The sequence below is a fragment of the Geotrypetes seraphini genome, chromosome 1, assembly GCF_902459505.1.
Source record: "Geotrypetes seraphini chromosome 1, aGeoSer1.1, whole genome shotgun sequence".
NCBI classification, from domain to species: domain Eukaryota; kingdom Metazoa; phylum Chordata; class Amphibia; order Gymnophiona; family Dermophiidae; genus Geotrypetes; species Geotrypetes seraphini.
Genome location: NC_047084.1, coordinates 443244894 through 443262664, shown reverse-complemented (window position 1 = coordinate 443262664; position 17771 = coordinate 443244894). Strand labels below are relative to the sequence as shown.

At 46.1% G+C, this 17771-nt stretch overlaps 1 protein-coding gene across 4 annotated transcripts in view; it reads right to left on the bottom strand.

Moving 5' to 3' along the window:
* Positions 1-17771, bottom strand: part of CCDC171 (coiled-coil domain containing 171) — a 608461-nt gene that overhangs the window by 306316 nt on the left and 284374 nt on the right. For all 4 annotated transcript variants that reach the window (XM_033920389.1, XM_033920380.1, XM_033920408.1 and 1 more), the window contains exon 19: positions 8007-8189. In XM_033920389.1, coding sequence (XP_033776280.1) covers positions 8007-8189 — 183 coding nt within the window. The remainder of the gene's footprint in view (positions 1-8006; positions 8190-17771) is intronic.

Here is a 17771-nt window from a genome sequence, read left to right as displayed (position 1 = left end):
GGCGACCCCCACGACCCCCCCACCCCCCTTCCCCGTACCTTTGGTAGTTGGCCGGACAGACGGGAGCCAAACACGCCTGTCCGGCAGGCAGCCAACGAAGGAATGAGGCCGGATTGGCCCATCCATCCTAAAGCTCCGCCTACTGGTGGGACCTAAGGCGCGTGGGCCAATCAGAATAGGCCCTGGAGCCTTAGGTCCCACCTGGGGGCGCGGCCTGAGGCACATGGGCCCAACCCGACCATGTGCCTCAGGCCGCGCCCCCAGGTGGGACCTAAGGCTCCAGGGCCTATTCTGATTGGCCCACGCGCCTTAGGCCCCACCAGTAGGCGGAGCTTTAGGATGGATGGGCCAATCCGGCCTCATTCTTTCGTTGGCTGCCTGCCGGACAGGCGGGTTTGGCTCCCGTCTGTCCGGCCAACTACCAAAGGTACGGGGAAGGGGGGTGGGGGGGTCGTGGGGGTCGCCAGGGGGGTCGCGGGTCGGCTGGGGGGGCGGTCGGAGGTTCTTGGGGGGGGCGGTCGTTGGGGGGGAGGGGGGTTTGCGTCGAGGGCAGGAGGGCCTGGGATCCCTCCTGCCCGTAATGTAGTGCGGGGTGGGGTTAGGGGGTCGCCGTGGCCAGGAGGGTTTGGGCTCCCTTCTGGCCCAACTACCAAAGGTACGGGGAAGGGGGGTGGGGGGGTCGTGGGGGTCGTCAGGGGGATCGCGGGTCGGCTGGGGGGCGGTCGGAGGTTCTTGGGGGGGGCGGTCGTTGGGGGGGAGGGGGGTTTGCGTCGAGGGCAGGAGGGCCTGGGATCCCTCCTGCCCGTAATGTAGTGCGGGGTGGGGTTAGGGGGTCGCCGTGGCCAGGAGGATTTGGGCTCCCTCCTGGCCCGATATTGTTGGGGAGTCGGCGGTCCTTCGGGGGGAGGGATGTATCGGACGTCGGGGGGGGGGGCATCAGGCTTTCAGGATGGGGACAGACCTTCAAGGGGGGACAGTGCACGGAAGTCAGGGGGGGTGAACGGAGAGTCGGGACAGCGCACGGAAAGTCAGGGCAGTGCACGGAAGTCAGGGGGGGTGAACGGAGAGTCGGGACAGCGCACGGAAAGTCAGGGCAGTGCACGGAAGTCAGGGGGGGTGAACGGAGAGTCGGGACAGCGCACGGAGAGGCGGGGCAGTGCACGGAAGTCAGGGGGGGTGAACGGAGAGTCGGGACAGCGCACGGAGAGGCGGGGCAGTGCACGGAAGTCAGGGGGGGTGAACGGAGAGTCGGGCAGCATGCGCGGTATAATCGTGAGCGCGTTATACCAAAGTTTTTGTGCTTATCATCGTGATTTCTGCGCGCTATACACGTGTGCGCGTTTTATACGGGTGCGTGTTATTTGCGTGAAAATACGTTAATCTAAATCTTTTAATTGTTTAAATATCAATATCTTGGGTGCAGGGGTGAGTGGCCCAAGATGGATCTTTTATGTGCAAAGCAATACATTTGGGTCAACGGAATATCACAATGTCCCTTTGTGCTCTCTTGGTTCTTTATCTCAAGTACAGGAGTTGCTGATTTAAGCAAAAGTATTTATTTGAAGCCAGTAGCGTAGCAAGGGTGAGAGGCATCCGGGGCGGAGACGTACCTCTCCTGCCCCCCCCCCCCCCACCTCCATCCACTCTTTCCCCACCCCTTCCCTTCCTCCATACTACTTTAATGTTCCCAGAATGAGCAGCAACCCCAACCTGCTGCTTGTGCCTGCGTCAGGTCTTCCTCTGATGTCACTTCCTAGGCACGGGTCCAGGAAGTGATGTCAGAGGAAGAGCCGACACTGGCAAGAGCAGCAGGTCAGGGTTGCTACTTGCACCGGGAACGTTAAAGAAGTACAGGGGAAGGGAAGCAGTGTGCATGCGTGCAGTGGTGGGGGGAGGGGGGCGGAGAGAAGGACAGGTGCCGGCACCCCCATCAAGATGGACTGCCTTCCCACCTTACTACTCAACTGTTTGAAGCATATGTCAAGGGAATATGAGGATTTTATCTGGGCTGGGATTTTTTCAGATCCATATTTGGGCAAGGACAGTGGACATACATGCACCCCAGAAACTAGACTGGACTAATTCTGGATGCAGTTTTTTTTATCATCAAGTGAGTGCTTCTAAAACCCATGTCCAGTATTGTAAAATTATGTCCTACCTGTTAATTTTCTTTCCTTTAGAAGCAGAAGATGAATCCAGAGACCAGTGGGTATAGCTCACATCGACCAGCAGGTGGAGATAGAGAAACTGATTTACAGTTGGGCTTATAGCCTGGTGTTCCTCCTGTTGAATCAGTTATGCACTTTGCCCAAGCATCCCGAGAAAGGAGCATGAGTATCCAAAATAAAAAACTTCATTCCAGTGTGAAACATTCCAATCAGAAGTGTAAGAAAACAATCACCAACGATATCCTCACTGAACCTAGAACCCAATAGACCAATAGAGAAACCACCGGGGTGGGGCTCTGGATTCATCTTCTGCTTCTAAAGGAAAGAAAATTAACAGGTAGGACATAATTTTACATTCCTTAGCAAAGCAGCAGATGAATCCAGAGACCAGTGGGATGTAGCAAAGCAAACTCAAACTGGGTGGGAAGCCAATGTCGCCTCTGCAATCACTGAAGCGCCAAAACTTGCCTCCGCACATGCCGCCACGTCCAGACGGTAATGCTTTGAAAAGGTATTCCCAGAAGACCAAGTAGCCACCCGGCATATTTCCTCCAAAGATATACCACCGGACTCCGCCCAAGACGTTGCTAATGCTCGAGTCGAATGAGCCCGAAGTTGCTCCGGCATGAGCTTCCCCGCCAACAAATAAGCCGAAGCAATAGTCTCTTTGACTCAACGTGCTATCGAAGCTTTAGACGCAGCCATACCCTTGTGTGCACCTGCAAATAACACGAAGAGATGATCTGACCGGCGAAAGTCGTTAGTCACCCCTAAGTAATGAAGAACCATCCGGCGTACATCCAGTAAACGTAACAACGAGAAACGCGTCCCCCAATCCTCCTTCCGAAATGCCGGGAGGAATAAACTCTGGTTTAAGTGGAACGAAGAAACCACCTTAGGAAGAAAGGATGGCACCGTCCTCACAGACACTCCCGCATCCGAAAAACGCAAAAAAGGTTCTCTACAAGAAAGAGCCTACAGCTCCGACACTCGTCTCGCAGACGCCATAGCCACCAAAAACACTGTTTTCAACGTGACATCCTTCAAAGTCGCCCCAGACAAAGGCTCAAACGGAGCCGTTTGCAACCTATTAAGGACAAGTTTCAGATTCCACTCTGGACAGGTGCGCTTTACCGGCGGGCGAATATGGTGAACCTCCTTAAGGAATCGAACCACGTCCGGGTGTGAAGCGAGCGTCGAGCGAGACACCCGGCCCCTATAACAAGCAATGGCCGCCACCTGCACCTTTATAGAGTTCTGCCTTCCTGCAGAAAAGAAAGAATGGCCGACAGCGACGCCTGGAAGGGCGCAATACCCTGCTTTCTGCACCATGTTTCAAACACTCTCCACACTCTAGCATAGGAGGCAGAAGTAGAAATCTTCTTAGCTTGAAGGAGAGTGGCAATTACCTGTTCCGAATAGCCCCTTTTTCTCAACCGCGACCGTTCAATAGCCAGGCCGTAAGACCAAATTGGGCCGGATTTTCCATGGAGATTGGACCCTGAGTCAGCAAATCCGGAGTTACTTGGAACGTTAACCGATCGCCTGCTGAGAGCTGAATCAGATCCGCGTACCAAGGCCGAAGCGGCCAATCCGGAGCTACCAGGATCACCCTGCCCTGAAAGAGAGAGATGCGTTGTAACACTCGACCTATCATCGGCCAAGGGGGAAATACATACAGAAGGGAAGTCGACGGCCATGGGAGAGCTAATGCGTCCACCCCCTCCGAGCCCCTCTCCTTTCATCTGCTGAAGAACCGAGGCAGCTTTGCATTTCGGGATGAGGCCATGAGATCCATCTCTGGAAGCCCCCACCGACGGACTAACAGCTCGAACGCCCGAGGAGACAGCTCCCATTCACCTGGATCGAGAAGATTTCTGCTGAGGAAGTCCGCTTGCACGTTTTCGTGACCCGCAATGTGCGCCGCTGACAGAAGTGGAAGATGCACCTCCGCCCACCGAAACAGCCTCAGCGCCTCTTCGGCTAACAGAGGACTCCGCGTACCCCCTTGATGATTGATATATGACACCGCCGTGACACTGTCCGAAAAGATTCTGGTCGGATGGTCCTGAATCATGGACTGAAACGCCCGAAGCGCAAGCCTTATAGCTCTCAGTTCCAGCAAATTGATCGAACACTGGGCCTCCTCCGAGGTCCACACCCCCTGTACGGAAGCTTGCAGGCACTGAGCCCCCCAGCCTCGAAGACTGGCATCCGTTGTAATCACCACCCATTCCGGCGTCGCTAGCGGCATGCCCCGGAAAAGATGGAACTCGTTTAGCCACCAGTGCATGCTGCGAGCCGCTTGAGGATTCCACTGGAGCCTGAGATTGTAGTCCAGAGATGCCGGGGACCATCGAGAAAGAAGTGACTTCTGCAATGGCCTCATGTGGAACCGAGCCCAGGGAACCACCTCCAGAGTCGCCACCATCGAGCCCAGAACCTGTACATAATCCCAAACCCGAGGTCTGAGAGACCCAAGAAGACATCGAATTTGAGACTGCAATTTCTCGCCCCGTTCTCGGGGAAGAAACACCATCCCCAGACAAGTGTCGAACCTGACCCCTAGATGCACCAACGATTGAGATGGGATCAGAGAACTCTTGGGAAAGTTGACGATCCACCCCAACGACTGAAGGAGAGAGATTACTCTCTGAGTCACCGACAAACTCTCTTGCCTGGAAGACGCGCGGATCAACCAGTCGTCTAAGTAAGGGTGAACCCGAATTCCTTCCTTGCGCAGAAAAGCTGCCACCACCACCATCACCTTTGAAAAGGTGCGGGGAGCCGTTGCAAGGCCAAAGGGCATAGCCCGAAATTGATAATGCTGGCCGAGGATCGCAAACCTCAGAAACCGCTGATGCGGAGGCCAGATCGGAATATGGAGGTACGCCTCCTTGAGATCGAGGGGCGTGAGAAACTCTCCCGGCCTTACTGCCGCAATAACCGAGTGAACCGTCTCCATCCGGAAATGGCGAACACTGAGAAATTTGTTGACTCCTTTGAGATCCAGCACCGGCCTGAAGGACCCCCCCTTTTTTGGCACCACAAAGTACAGGGAATATATGCCGCGGCCCACCTCTTCCGGTGGCACCGGCACCACTGCCCCCAGATCCAGGAGCACCTGAAGAGTGAAGCGAACCGAGTCTCCCTTGGCCGCCCCATTGCACGGGGACACCAAGAAAGAATCGGCGACGGGAGAGGCGAATTCTAACTTGTACCCTTCTTGAATAATGTCCAACACCCACTGATCTGACGTGATTTTGGCCCACTCCGCCCAAAACGCCGACAGCCGTCCCCCTAAGGGAAAAGCGGAGGGAGCCAAGTCCCCATCATTGTGGAGTGCGACTTGCTGGGGCCCGGGCTGGCTGACCTGAAGGAGGTTTTGTCGTACGAAAGGAACTTTTCTGCTGATACCTGGGTCCCGAAGAAGGGAAAGATCTAGATGCGGATCTGAAGAATGGTTTACCGGACCTGTATCTCCTAATATCCCTGAACCGGGGCCTAGATGATGAGGACTTCAAAGGGGGCCTAGGCCTATCTTCCGGTAACCGCTGAGTTTTGGAATCCCCAAAATCTTTCACCAATCTATCTAAATCCTCCCCAAACAATAAACCCCCTTTAAAAGGGAGTTTCACAAGCCGAAGCTTGGATGCCGCATCTGCCGCCCAATGACGGAGCCACAAAGATCTACGAGAAACAACCGAAAGCGACATCTGCTTAGCAGAAGCGCGAATAATATCATATAAGGAATCAGCCAGATAAGCCAAACCCGATTCCAAATCCGCCAGTTCCGAAGGGACAGAACCCCCAGACTCCATCATACTATCCGCCGTCACTTGAGACCACTGCAGACAGGCTCGCGCCGCATAAGAGCTGCAAATTGCGGCCTGTAAGGTAACTGCAGCCACATCAAAGGATAATTTCAGTGAAGATTCAATCTTCCTATCCTGGGCATCCTTTAACGTAACACCCCCTTCCACTGGCAAGGTAGTCCGTTTAGTAACAGCGGCCACTAGAGCATCCACCTTGGGTAACTTAAATTTCTTAAGCTCGGTCGGGTCCACCGGATACAATAGCCGCATGGCCTTTGAAACCCTTAAACCGGCCTCCGGCGTTTCCCATTGAGCCGAAATCAGCTCCTGCATGGCTTCACGCACTGGAAACGACTTAGGCGGCCTACGAGTACCAGCCATAAGAGGGTTTCCCGACACCTTAGCATCTTCTTGAGAGATGTTTAAACCCTGCAACGCTTTTGAAATTAAGGAAGAAAGTTCTTCTCTATGAAAAAGACGGAGCGCGGAAGGGTCATCCACGTCTCTACTCGGGGAATCCTCCTCTTCCCAATCCCCTACCTCACCTTCCTCTAAAGACTCCGGAAGAGAAAAAGAGGAAACTACAATAGGCTCCCCCACGTCCGCAGTCGCAAGTCTGCGCTTTTTAAGAACCGGCGACTTCACAGGAGAAATCACCTCACCAGCAGACGCCCCAGTATCAACTGTATGGAGAACAGTAGAGGTAGAGGGCACAGGCAGGACCGGAAAGTTCACCGGGGCCGGTTGAACAGGTTGACCGCTCTGCAGCATGAAAGCTTTGTGCATAAGCATAATAAATTCCGGTGTGAACGATCCCAGGCCAACTGCCGCCGCATTAACCTGTTCAGCGCCGGAGAGCGGAGCCTCTGCTTCCTCTAGCGCTTCCGACTCCCCGCCCGCTGCCGATCCCCCCTCAGCCGCGGAAGAGCCCCGCCGCAAGTCCGAGTCGACTTTGAGGAGCGGGGACGTCGAGCGTGCTTCCCGGACACGGGAAATGGCCACTTCACAAGCCTGTAAAAATGAATCCCCGGTCGGTGAATCTAAGCAACCGGTTGAGCAAAATCCCGCCAGCGTCCTGCGCTTTCCACAGCGCGAACACCGCTGACGAGATTCCTCTGCCATTACCCGGTCCAGCAAATACAATAAATAAAAAATTTTATTTATTTTTTTTTTTTACACGGAGAAGCCGACGCCGCCCACCGACACTCGAGGCGGAATACAGGAAAATGAAAGAAAGAAACTCACCACACTGTAAACCCCGCTCCCCTTGAAGGAAGGATAAAGCTGGTAATCGATCCTGAAAGCCGCCTCAAAACGGCACAGCACAAGAAGGAGCGAATGTTTTTTTTTTTTGTTTTTTTTTTTAACTGGAATGAAGAAACAAACACCGCCGAAAGCAAGAAACCCCTCAATCAATCGGAGGGAAGGGTGGAGAAGGGACCTGGGAGGGCCCAGGTGTAGCTCCTAAAGCCGGCACCACACAGCCAGGCACCCCGGTCCTGCTGAAGAGCCAAAGGCTCAACAGAGGAGCAGAAATGACCACCAAAGCCCCAGGCACAGTCCAAGTCCAGGAGCTAGAGAGATAGCTCCACCCCTGCTGGGAGATAGAGCAAAACTGATTCAACAGGAGGAACACCAGGCTATCAGCCCAACTGTAAATCAGTTTCTCTATCTCCACCTGCTGGTCGATGTGAGCTATACCCACTGGTCTCTGGATTCATCTGCTGCTTTGCTAAGGAAAGTTTAGTTCTGAGCCAGTATTTCTATTAAACCATATAGTATGGTAATCACTGGAATCCAGACTGACCCCTACCATAAAGATTAGTGATACTAGTCTCCCTGCTCAGAAGAAAGAAATAGAGCTAATATTTCAGCTTTCCTTTCAGCAAAAATATGATCCTTAGACACACAGATGGCAGCAGTCTAGTATAATACTGTATATATTTTAACGATTCTTTTATAAATTAAAAGTCAAATATCTGCAAAGTAAATTCTTTTCTAGATATATTAAACAGGTACTTACAGATTGTTTCAATGCTTGTATTTCCTCTTGCAGATGATGCAATTTGTCATTTTCTATTTTGAAATTATTTGCATTGGACTTTAGCTCTGCAAGTTCCATACGTAGTGAACGACGCTCCACTTCTGTTGTGTGCAATCTTTGCGTGAATTCTAACAATTGCTTCTGTAAAACTGCTAAACTTTTCTGTGAAAAAAAAAAATCAAAATACATTTGTTATTGGAAGCCTTAAATGTATCTATCTGTAAGTATAAGGGTCGCTATTCTAAAGCACTTTTGTGTTCACCAGTGGCCACAAAAAATGCATAATTAAACTATTTGTGTATTTTCAAAAAAATATACAGATAATACTGGGCCATTCAAATTGATAAATGGCCAATATTATCCATAGATTTGTCGACCAGATAACATGGGGAGAGGCAAGATGGATCAAAAACATATTTCAGTCACTAAAAGGATAATCATACAGATTTTTTAGGCTTTCTGAATAACAGGCCTAAACTAAATAGACAGTGATAGTGCTGTCAGTACACTATTTCCACATTAAGCACTGTTATTTACTGTATACTACCCTACAATGGTAAAAAGCAGCGAGTGCCTATCTTTACTGAAGCACTTGCTTCTTTTTGCCATTGCACGGCAGTATATGGATAGCTGTGTTGAAACTATAGATGATGATAAACATCTGTGACAGCAATTAACTTTAGCTGGTAACCAAACTGGCTGACTATCAGCCTCAAAGTTATTTAGTCAAACTCAATTTCTGCCCCATCCACATTCTGCAAAAGGCCGACTACAATGTAAAAATAAAATTTAGTGAGCAAACATTAAATAGTTATGGATATTCTGTACACTTGTTTTACTACTTGGGATCTAGTTAGGTACTTGGGACCTGGGTTGGCCACTGTTGGGAAACAGGATTTTGGGCTTGATGAACCTTTGGTCTGTCCCAGTATGGCAATTCTTATGTTTTGTTCTTGTGTGTGTAATCATTTAGGCAACATTTCTGAGGTCAATATTCAATGGGTTTATGCAACTATTTTGGAATTAGCTGTACAAACTCAGATTTTTGTTTCCCGCCCCACCCCCACCCCCACTTACCACACTGGTAGCATTGGGAGTTTTCTCAGGAGACAAACTTTGGCTGGTCAGCCTTGATTTTTAGGGCTGACCAGCTAAAGCTATCTGGATGATTCTAGTTGGAAAAACAGATATCTTATGTTTATCCAAGGGAAGATTAGGTACCTACCTTATTTGATTGATTTTTTTTTTAATTTATATCTTGCCTATACCTAAACGGGTTACAGAATATATACAAAAGAACAACATAAAAACAAACCGTTACACAAAAATTTTAATACAGTATTTAACTCTCATCTATTATGCACTTTATTTCTTTAATCATTGCTTCCGATTTCTTTCTAGTAGACAGGCACATCATTCCTGAACCTTTGTGTAAGTCAATATACTCCCATGAGAATTTGTATAGAGAGCTTTTGCTGCATTTGAGTGGACTCGTTTGTTTAGGATTTGTTCACTGATAGTTTTCCAATGGTCAAGGAAGTCTTGGGATGGGATAGTAATAAGTTATCTATTTCATTCCAGTATGATTCAGGGGCTACTTTGTTTCTATAATAAGAGGCTACTCGGCGGGTCGGTTTGGGTATTGATATCTCTTTCAAGAATATGGTAAATTCTAGGAGTAGGCGGTCTGACCAAGTTACTTTGGATAGGGAATTAAATTCTAGGTATCTTGGTAGCAATGGAGCTGACCTGTGTTTAAGTTTGGTGCCTTCAAGCTCCCACTAATGGCGGCACATAGCAGGAGCATCAGGAGGATGGAGCAACTCTTTCACACCAGCCCAATCCATTCCCCTCCTCTGCCGACGTGGGATGAATTTATTAGTTAAATAGTACTATCCTGTATTAACACCTGCTCAGTTAGACATAATTAATGTACCCATAGAAGTAAAAGAAATTCAGCAGGCAATAAGTGCTCTCAAGTTTGCTAAAGCACCAAGCCCCGATGGGATGGGTCATGAATTCTATAACTCCAGGTGGGAAAGCAATGGCAGCTATGTACGCTGAATTTCAGGGGTTGGGATGTCACTTGCTTCTGGAACAGTGTTATGTTCTCCCAAAACCTGGCAGGCACACCAAATTAGTGGGCTCTTAATAGTTCCATTTCTCTCCTCAATCAGGATATGAAGCTTCTCATCACACTTCTGGCACGTTGTTTGATTAAAGTGATCCCAAGCTTGGTTCACCTGGACCAAGTGGAATTCATCCCTAGATTCTTTGCATCTTCAAATTCCTGGATTCCTTGTCTCTAAGTCTGCTACTCTAACTATTAGATCATTGACAGATGTGATATAGGATTTCCAGACAGTAGAACAGGAGTTTGAACTTTGGTATAAGACCATCTCAGAGAAACTGGTGTAAATCAGTAGCTCACCTGAGCTGTAAAACAATTTTTAAAGTTGTGTACTTTTGAATACTGTTCTCAGGTGGTTTGAGCTTGAGACTGTGTTAAGTGGGTAGGTGTAGTTAAGGGGTGTATGAGCATATGCTGTAGTTATCAAATTACATCCTTTTGTATGGAGCTGTGTCATCATGAAACTAACGAGCCCCTCTGAAAGGCAGATGAGCTCCTTTTTATCCCATCCCTTGCTCTGTTGTATGTTAAGTTCCTCTGTAAAGTGCAGTATTAAAATATGACGGTACTTCCATCCAAAAGGGAGAAGGAAAGAAGGGTGGAGAAAGCAGAGCAACTTCAGAGTTGTACAAAGCAAGCAATTGTGTATTTGTGTAGGACATGGTTCTCCTTGGTGTGAAGTGATGCTTATAGGCAGTAAGGGAAAGACACTATGCAAAATGGAAGAGGGTTTTTTTCTTTAACTTCTACATGCATGTGAGCTTTCCTTCATTTCTGCAACCATTCTCCATAACTTCCTTATGAATATGAAAGCAATTTTCCACTATAAATAATAGATGCATATTTTTCTTGTATTGATCCTTTTTCTCATTGATATCTAAGAGTTCATGTGCATAAGTGTTTTTGAAGTTGTTCAAAGTGGGGGTCTAGTGACTGGAGTATTGGCAAGCATTTCTGGCATTGTGCCCTTACTTTGCAGAAATATTACAGTCACAGAATGGCCCAGTGCATTTCTTCCACCTAATGTCTGATGTTGGCAGTATCTCAAAAGTGATTCATAACATAAAACAGATAAGGATAATAAATATTGTAATATGAGTCATGAACATTATAATAAGGGTCATCCTTTTTACACTATTCCAAATGGTAGCCAGTCAAAGAGAGATTACATACTTTTTCAAGATAAGTGCAAGTGAGGGGTGGGGGTTGGGACCCCAGGCAGTTAGGTTTTCAAGATATCCCTAATGAATATGCATGAGGCAGATTTGCATGCCTGCTACCTCTATTATATGCAAATCTGCCTCATGCATATTCATTAGGGATATCTTGAAAACCCAACTTGGCTGGGTGTCCGCCCAGGACAGGTTTAAGAACCACAGAGTAGAAGAACCAGCATAGAGCTTACAAGGAATTTAACAACTTTAGCAGAACATAAGTTGGTCAAATTAAAAGCACTCACACAAACTGGAAGTCACATATCAAACTATGAAGATCTAATGGAGGGCAGACTCATGAGAAGCTGAATTGAAAGACTCAAAGCAAAAAATATGTTAGACCACAGAATTGGGTGAAAGAGATTCAACATTTGTTTAATTTGTCTGCCCCAAATTAATGAGCTCAGGGCTACTTAAGATAGTGAAAACAGTTATCCAACCTGACAGAACTCTAACAGAAAGAAGAGAGAAACAGGTTAAAGAGCCCCAAATTGAAGGAGTCCTGGCCCAGACTGAGTGATCAATTTTTAGTTCAAACAGTTAGGGCTAGATTCTATATACATCACCAATTGGTGTGGTTGTCAATCAAAAAAATGTTGCCGTTTATAGAATCGCACCTAACGCCTAGCAGTACCTAAACAGACTTAGGCATTGATAGGTGTCCTAGACATAGGCACCGTTCCTTTAGACCAGCTTTTCACTTGCTTAATTTGGGGGTGCCTATGTCAGATACCTAACAATACTTAAGTCAACCACGACTATTCTCCGTCCATAGCCATGCTTACTTTTAAACATAGGTGTCGAAGGGAGCCTCCACTTAGGCGTCACTAGGCATCCTAAGGAGGAAATTCAGGTACATCCTTACTTAGACAAGTGGCTGATCAGAGCCCCGTCCAAGATGGAAGGAGAAAGAGTGGTGACCCAGGTGGTACAGCTGTTGTAGGACCTGGGTTGGATTATCAACTTCTGGGAAAATTACCTGGAGCCAGCCCAGTGCCTGGAGTATTTGGGATAATGCTTCAGCAGAGAGAAGGCTGGGTCTTTCTTCCTGAGCCACTCAAGTCAAATTTTGGACTTCTTGATGAGGCATGTTCCTACAGTATAGCACTGTCTCCAGGTGCTACGATGCCAAGTTGTTGTTCCATTGGACAGAATGCCACCTGTAGGCGCTCTTAGCATTGCATGTAGCGGGAGTAGACAATGTTCAAGCTGACTATCTCATCCGGCAGACTAATCCTCCATTGCCCCAGGTACATTAGATAGATTGTGAGTCCACTGGGACAGATAGGGAAAATGCTTGAAGTACCTGTATGTAAACTGCTTTGAGTGTGGTTGTAAAATTACAAAAAAAAAAAAAAAAAAAAGGCGGTATACAAGTCCCAACCTTTAGACCTGGGGGAGTGGTCACTGTCCCAAAAGGCCTTCGACTGCATAATGTGCCGATGGGGACAGCTGACATTTGACCTCATGACATTGGCAGAGAACAAGAAAGTAGATCAGTTCTTTTACCACAGATTCAAGCCAAGGAGCAGCAATCTAGATGCCCTGGTTCAGCCATGGCCAGAACTGGGACTATTGTATATATTTATATATTTACCCCAAGATAGGCCAGGTCATTCGGAGGATAGCAAACCATCTGTAGTTGGTAATCATGGTAGCACTAGATTGGTATGCAGACCTGGTGTGCCGTCAAATGGATAGAGGTCTCAAATTGCTGGTGCATACAGATCTCCTGTCTCAGGGTCCAGTTCCCATGGAATGTCCAGAATGCTTTGGTCTTACTCGAGCATGCAGCCCTAGTGCAGAAAGGTTATTTGGAGGTGGTCAATGCTACCCTTCTTAGAGAAAAGAACTCAACAATGATTGTGGCCTTTGCAAAAGTCTTGAAGTAGTTCCAGCAGTGATTTGAAAAGGACAAGGTGGATCTCTCAAGGACTCCAATGTCAGTGGTGCTGGTGTTTCTGCAGGCTGGACTCAAAAAAAGCCTGGCAGTGGGATCCCTCAAAATGCAGGTAGTTGGACTATCCTGTTCTAGATTCCGAGTGGAGAAGGGCTCTTTGACCTCGCATTATGACTTAGCTAGATTTTTGAAGGAGGTGCTCAGGTTGTGCCCTCTGGTAAGACAGCCGTTTCAATCGTGGAATCTTAATATCAGCCAATCAAAAAAACATATGTGTATTATGAAATATTGCTGGAAAGCCTTAGGAAATTGTAAGATTGGGCATCCAAATGGCAGATTAATTTTAAGTGTGAACAAATGCAAACTATGTATATTGGGAATTATCCAAATCAGTTAGCAGATGCTAGGGTCCATCTTAAAAGTCAGCACCCAAGAAAAATATCTCTAGGTGTAAATGTGCTGAAATCTTCTACCCAGTGTGTGGCAAAGCAAACAGAATTCTAGGAATTAGGAAAAGGATGGTAAATAAGACTGAGAATATTATAATGTTTCTATAACACTCAATAGTGCAATCTCACTTTGAGTATTGCATTAAATTCTGGTCACCTTATCTAAAAAAAAAATATAGCAGAACTAGAGCAGGTTCAAAGAAGAGTGATCATGATATTAAAGGGGATGGAATGCCTTTCATATGAGGAAAGAATATGGCTCTTCAGTTTGGAAAAGAGACAGATGAGAGGCGATATGACTGAAGTCTGCGGGACATTCCCATACATATCTGCAGCTGTCGACCCACCCTCTAAGACATCATTTCTTCTGGGGCAAAGCCAGCAGCTGCAGATATGTATGGGAATGTCCCGCAGCTGGTTTGCTTCAGTTTTCCACCACTGCTGTTCTTTCAGGAAAGCAGCAGAAGTGGTTGGGATGCTAGAGGTCAGACTCTGGTTGGAGAGGAGTAGGGAAGACAGGAGGAAGACAGTGGTGGAAGTAGAGTGGAAAGAGAGAGAGGATAGAAGCCGGTAGAAATGGTTTGGGGTGGGGGAGAGAGAGGGAGTAGATTTTGTATAGAAGTGGGAAGACAGATTCTAGATAGAACAGGGGAGAGGGCAGATATTGTGAGGTGGGGTACAGAGAGGAGGCAGATGATGGAACAGGGGAAGTGAAAGTGGAGATGCAGGTTAGAAAGTACAGGGAAGATAAGAGAAGGGGCAGACATTGTATGGAAGGGAAGAGATACAAAGAGGATGGAAGAAAAGAGAGAGGAGATGCTGGATGGAAAGGGGAGGGGAAAATAAACTGTTTAGAAGGAGGGAGACAGAAGCCTGGATGGAAATGGGGAGAGATAGGAGGGAGATGATGGAAGGGAGAAGTGAAAGGGGAGAAAGGGGCAGACAGTATGGAAGGGGGAAGAGACATGGGAGGGAGATACTGATGGAAGTGGAGAGAGTGTATGGAGAGGAGGCAGATACTGTATAGAAGGGGCAGATGCTGGATGGAAGTGGGGAGAGAAATGAGTAGATATTTGGGAGGGGGAGAGACAGAAAGGAGGGAGATGATGGAAGGAGAAAGAAAGCGCAGATATAAGGGGCAAACACTGTATGGAAAGGGTAGAGGGCAGAGTTAGTGAAAGACTAGGAATAAGAGGAAGTAAAATAGGAGAGTCAGGGTGTGGAAGAAAGATGAAAAGCTGCTGGTAGGCCATAAATAAAGAGGGAACTTGAAGACTAGATTAGCAAGAATAAGTTAAATCTGGACACAGAAATAGAAAAATAAATAAACTGAAGACAGCAGAAAGACAAAGGAGTAGAGAAAAATCCTGGAAAGAGACTTAAAACCGAGGAAAGCAGAAACCAGAGAAGTGAATGGCCAGAAAACAACGGTAGGAAAAAGAATTGTATTTTTAATTCAGGATAAAGTAGTGTAGTACCTATGTTTATAAAGGTTAATAAATAGAAATAGAAAATAGAATTAAAATAATATCTTTTCATTGAACCAATTTTGATACATTTCTGACCAACTATCTTGACCTGGGAAAGGAGGTCTTGGCCTCTGAGAGCTAACTGAAAAATGTTTTAAATCCTTTCAATAAAAAAATCATCTTTTTTTTTCTATTCTTTATTTATATTTGTAATGTACAGTGTGTATAATACCATCAGAGTAAAGAAAAATTTTTACTCACATCAACTCAGTCTTTGCTCATGAAAAAAAAAATGTTGCTCACATGAACTCAGTCCTTTAGAGAACATTGCCTAGAAGTAATACAGGCACCCACGTGACCAGGTCTGAGACCATCGGAGATAGTGGAATCAATTAGCAGCTGTTTGTCTGGTAGCCTGCAAATTCTATAACTAGCAGTCCTAATGAAAATACAGGTGCTTAAATAGCCAAGCCTGCAGGGGACCTAAGAGGATGGATGTTTAGGCATCAGCAACACTAATACTGGCTATTTAGATTACTACAAAATATTGTGGCAGAACATGGGAAAAGATGAGCACTAGAGGGGAACTAAACAGGGATCATACATGCTGTTCTACCTAAGAAAATGAAGTATAATATAGAGGAGGAACTTTTAAAAAACTTCTTTGGATAACAAAAAGTCTCACAGGTTGTCACATCCTGTGACTGGAAGCTGGAATATATCGTTAGTAGACAGGACAAAATCATTATGACAGACTTTGGTTGTACCACAGAGAGGTGATACAAGGGGTGCTGAAAAGTTCTCAGCCCAACCAACTTCCTAAATTCTGAGCATTATTATACCACTGTAGCTGAAAAGAGTGTTATTTTATTTTGCAAAGTGCCAATTTGCAGAATTGTAAAGCTATATTTTGACACTTTCAGATCATTGATTGAACCATGTCAATGAAAAGTGTGGAATTTTCAAATATCACGTAAGCAAAAGGTTGATCCTTGATACTCCATAGAAACAGAAGTCTGACGAGAACAAAAACACTGTGGAGAAGGTGATGTTCAAGATACAGGCTTTACTGAAAGTACAGTCCAATAATCCACATGAAGAGATACCTAGGACCGTGTTGAGTCCATAGTCCCCAATAACTTGGGTCCTAGGTATCTCTTCATGTGGATTATTGGACTGTACTTTCAATAAAGTCTGTATCTTGAACATCACCTTCTCCATAGTGTTTTGGTTCTCGTCAGAATTTTCAAATATGGAATTCTGAGCAGTCATGAAGCTCCTATGCCTGCAGAAGAAAATTCTAAAGGAAATCCATGAATGTATGATGCAAACATTGAGTGACAAATGCCCATCATACTCCACAGTGAAAACGTGATGTGCAAACTTTCAATGTGGAGATTTTGAGACCAAAGATGCAGCAAGGTTTGGGAGGCCTCAAACGGTGTCAACTCCTGAAATTGTTGACCATGTCCATGACCTGATTTTGGCAGTTTGGTGAGTGCTAAAATGTTTGAATGCTGATGAAAAACATTGTTGAGTGGACATTTCCAAGTTGATTTAGAAGCTTTTTCAGCGAGCTGGTGTCAACCTTTTTGGAATGACTAGTTACTATTGATGAAACATGGTTATATCACTATGATCCTGAGACAAAACAACAGTCCATGCAATGGCGGCACTCAAGTTTTCCAAGGCCAAGAAAATTCAAGAATCATAACAAGCAAAAAGCCTTAATACTCCACTGTAAAGAGAAGAAATCACAAAACAAAACTCCAGCAAACCAAAGCCGGCAGAGCAGAGTAGATGAACTTAAATTCTCATGTTTATTGAGAACAGAAAATGAAATCATAAAACATAGAAAAGCAGTAAAATGCAAGAAAAAGTCAAGACCCAAAAGTCAGCAGGAAAGATCAAGGTCAAGTGTTTTGGGATCAGGAATGTGTTGTAATAACCAACTTTCTTCCAAGGGACCAATCAGTTAATGCAGAATACTACTGTAACTTGCTGTGCTAATTAAAGGAGGCATTGAAAGAAAAAAGGAGAGGGAAGCTGCAGAAAGGAGTTCATTTTTTGCAAGACAATGCACCTACTCAAATGACTGGCAAAATGGATGTTTTGATGCATTTGGGGTTTCAGTGCATAGATCATCTACCTTACTCATCATATCTTGCTCCATCTGGCTATTTTCTGTTTCCAAACCTTGAAAAAAGTTTGAAAGGACAACAATTTTCAAGTGATTCGGAGGCGACTTCACTAATGGAGCAGTATTTTTGTGACCAGAATATTTTTTGTACGGGTTACACAATATGCCAAGTGTGTTGAACTTAGGGGTGAATATGTGGAATTCATGGCTCCACATCATTCCCTTCTTGGATGGGCTGAGAACTTTTCAGCACCCTCCCCCCTTCTCATAAAAGAAGATCTCAAACTAAATGGGGAGGGTGTTACTAGAATTTGCCTCTATCTATCCTCTAAAAGGCTTAAAATAGAATTCTTTTTAGAAAATGTAACCACAAGGCATGTCACAGCAGAAAACCCATGTACATATATTGTAACACTTTGAATGTAAACTGTAACCCGTTCT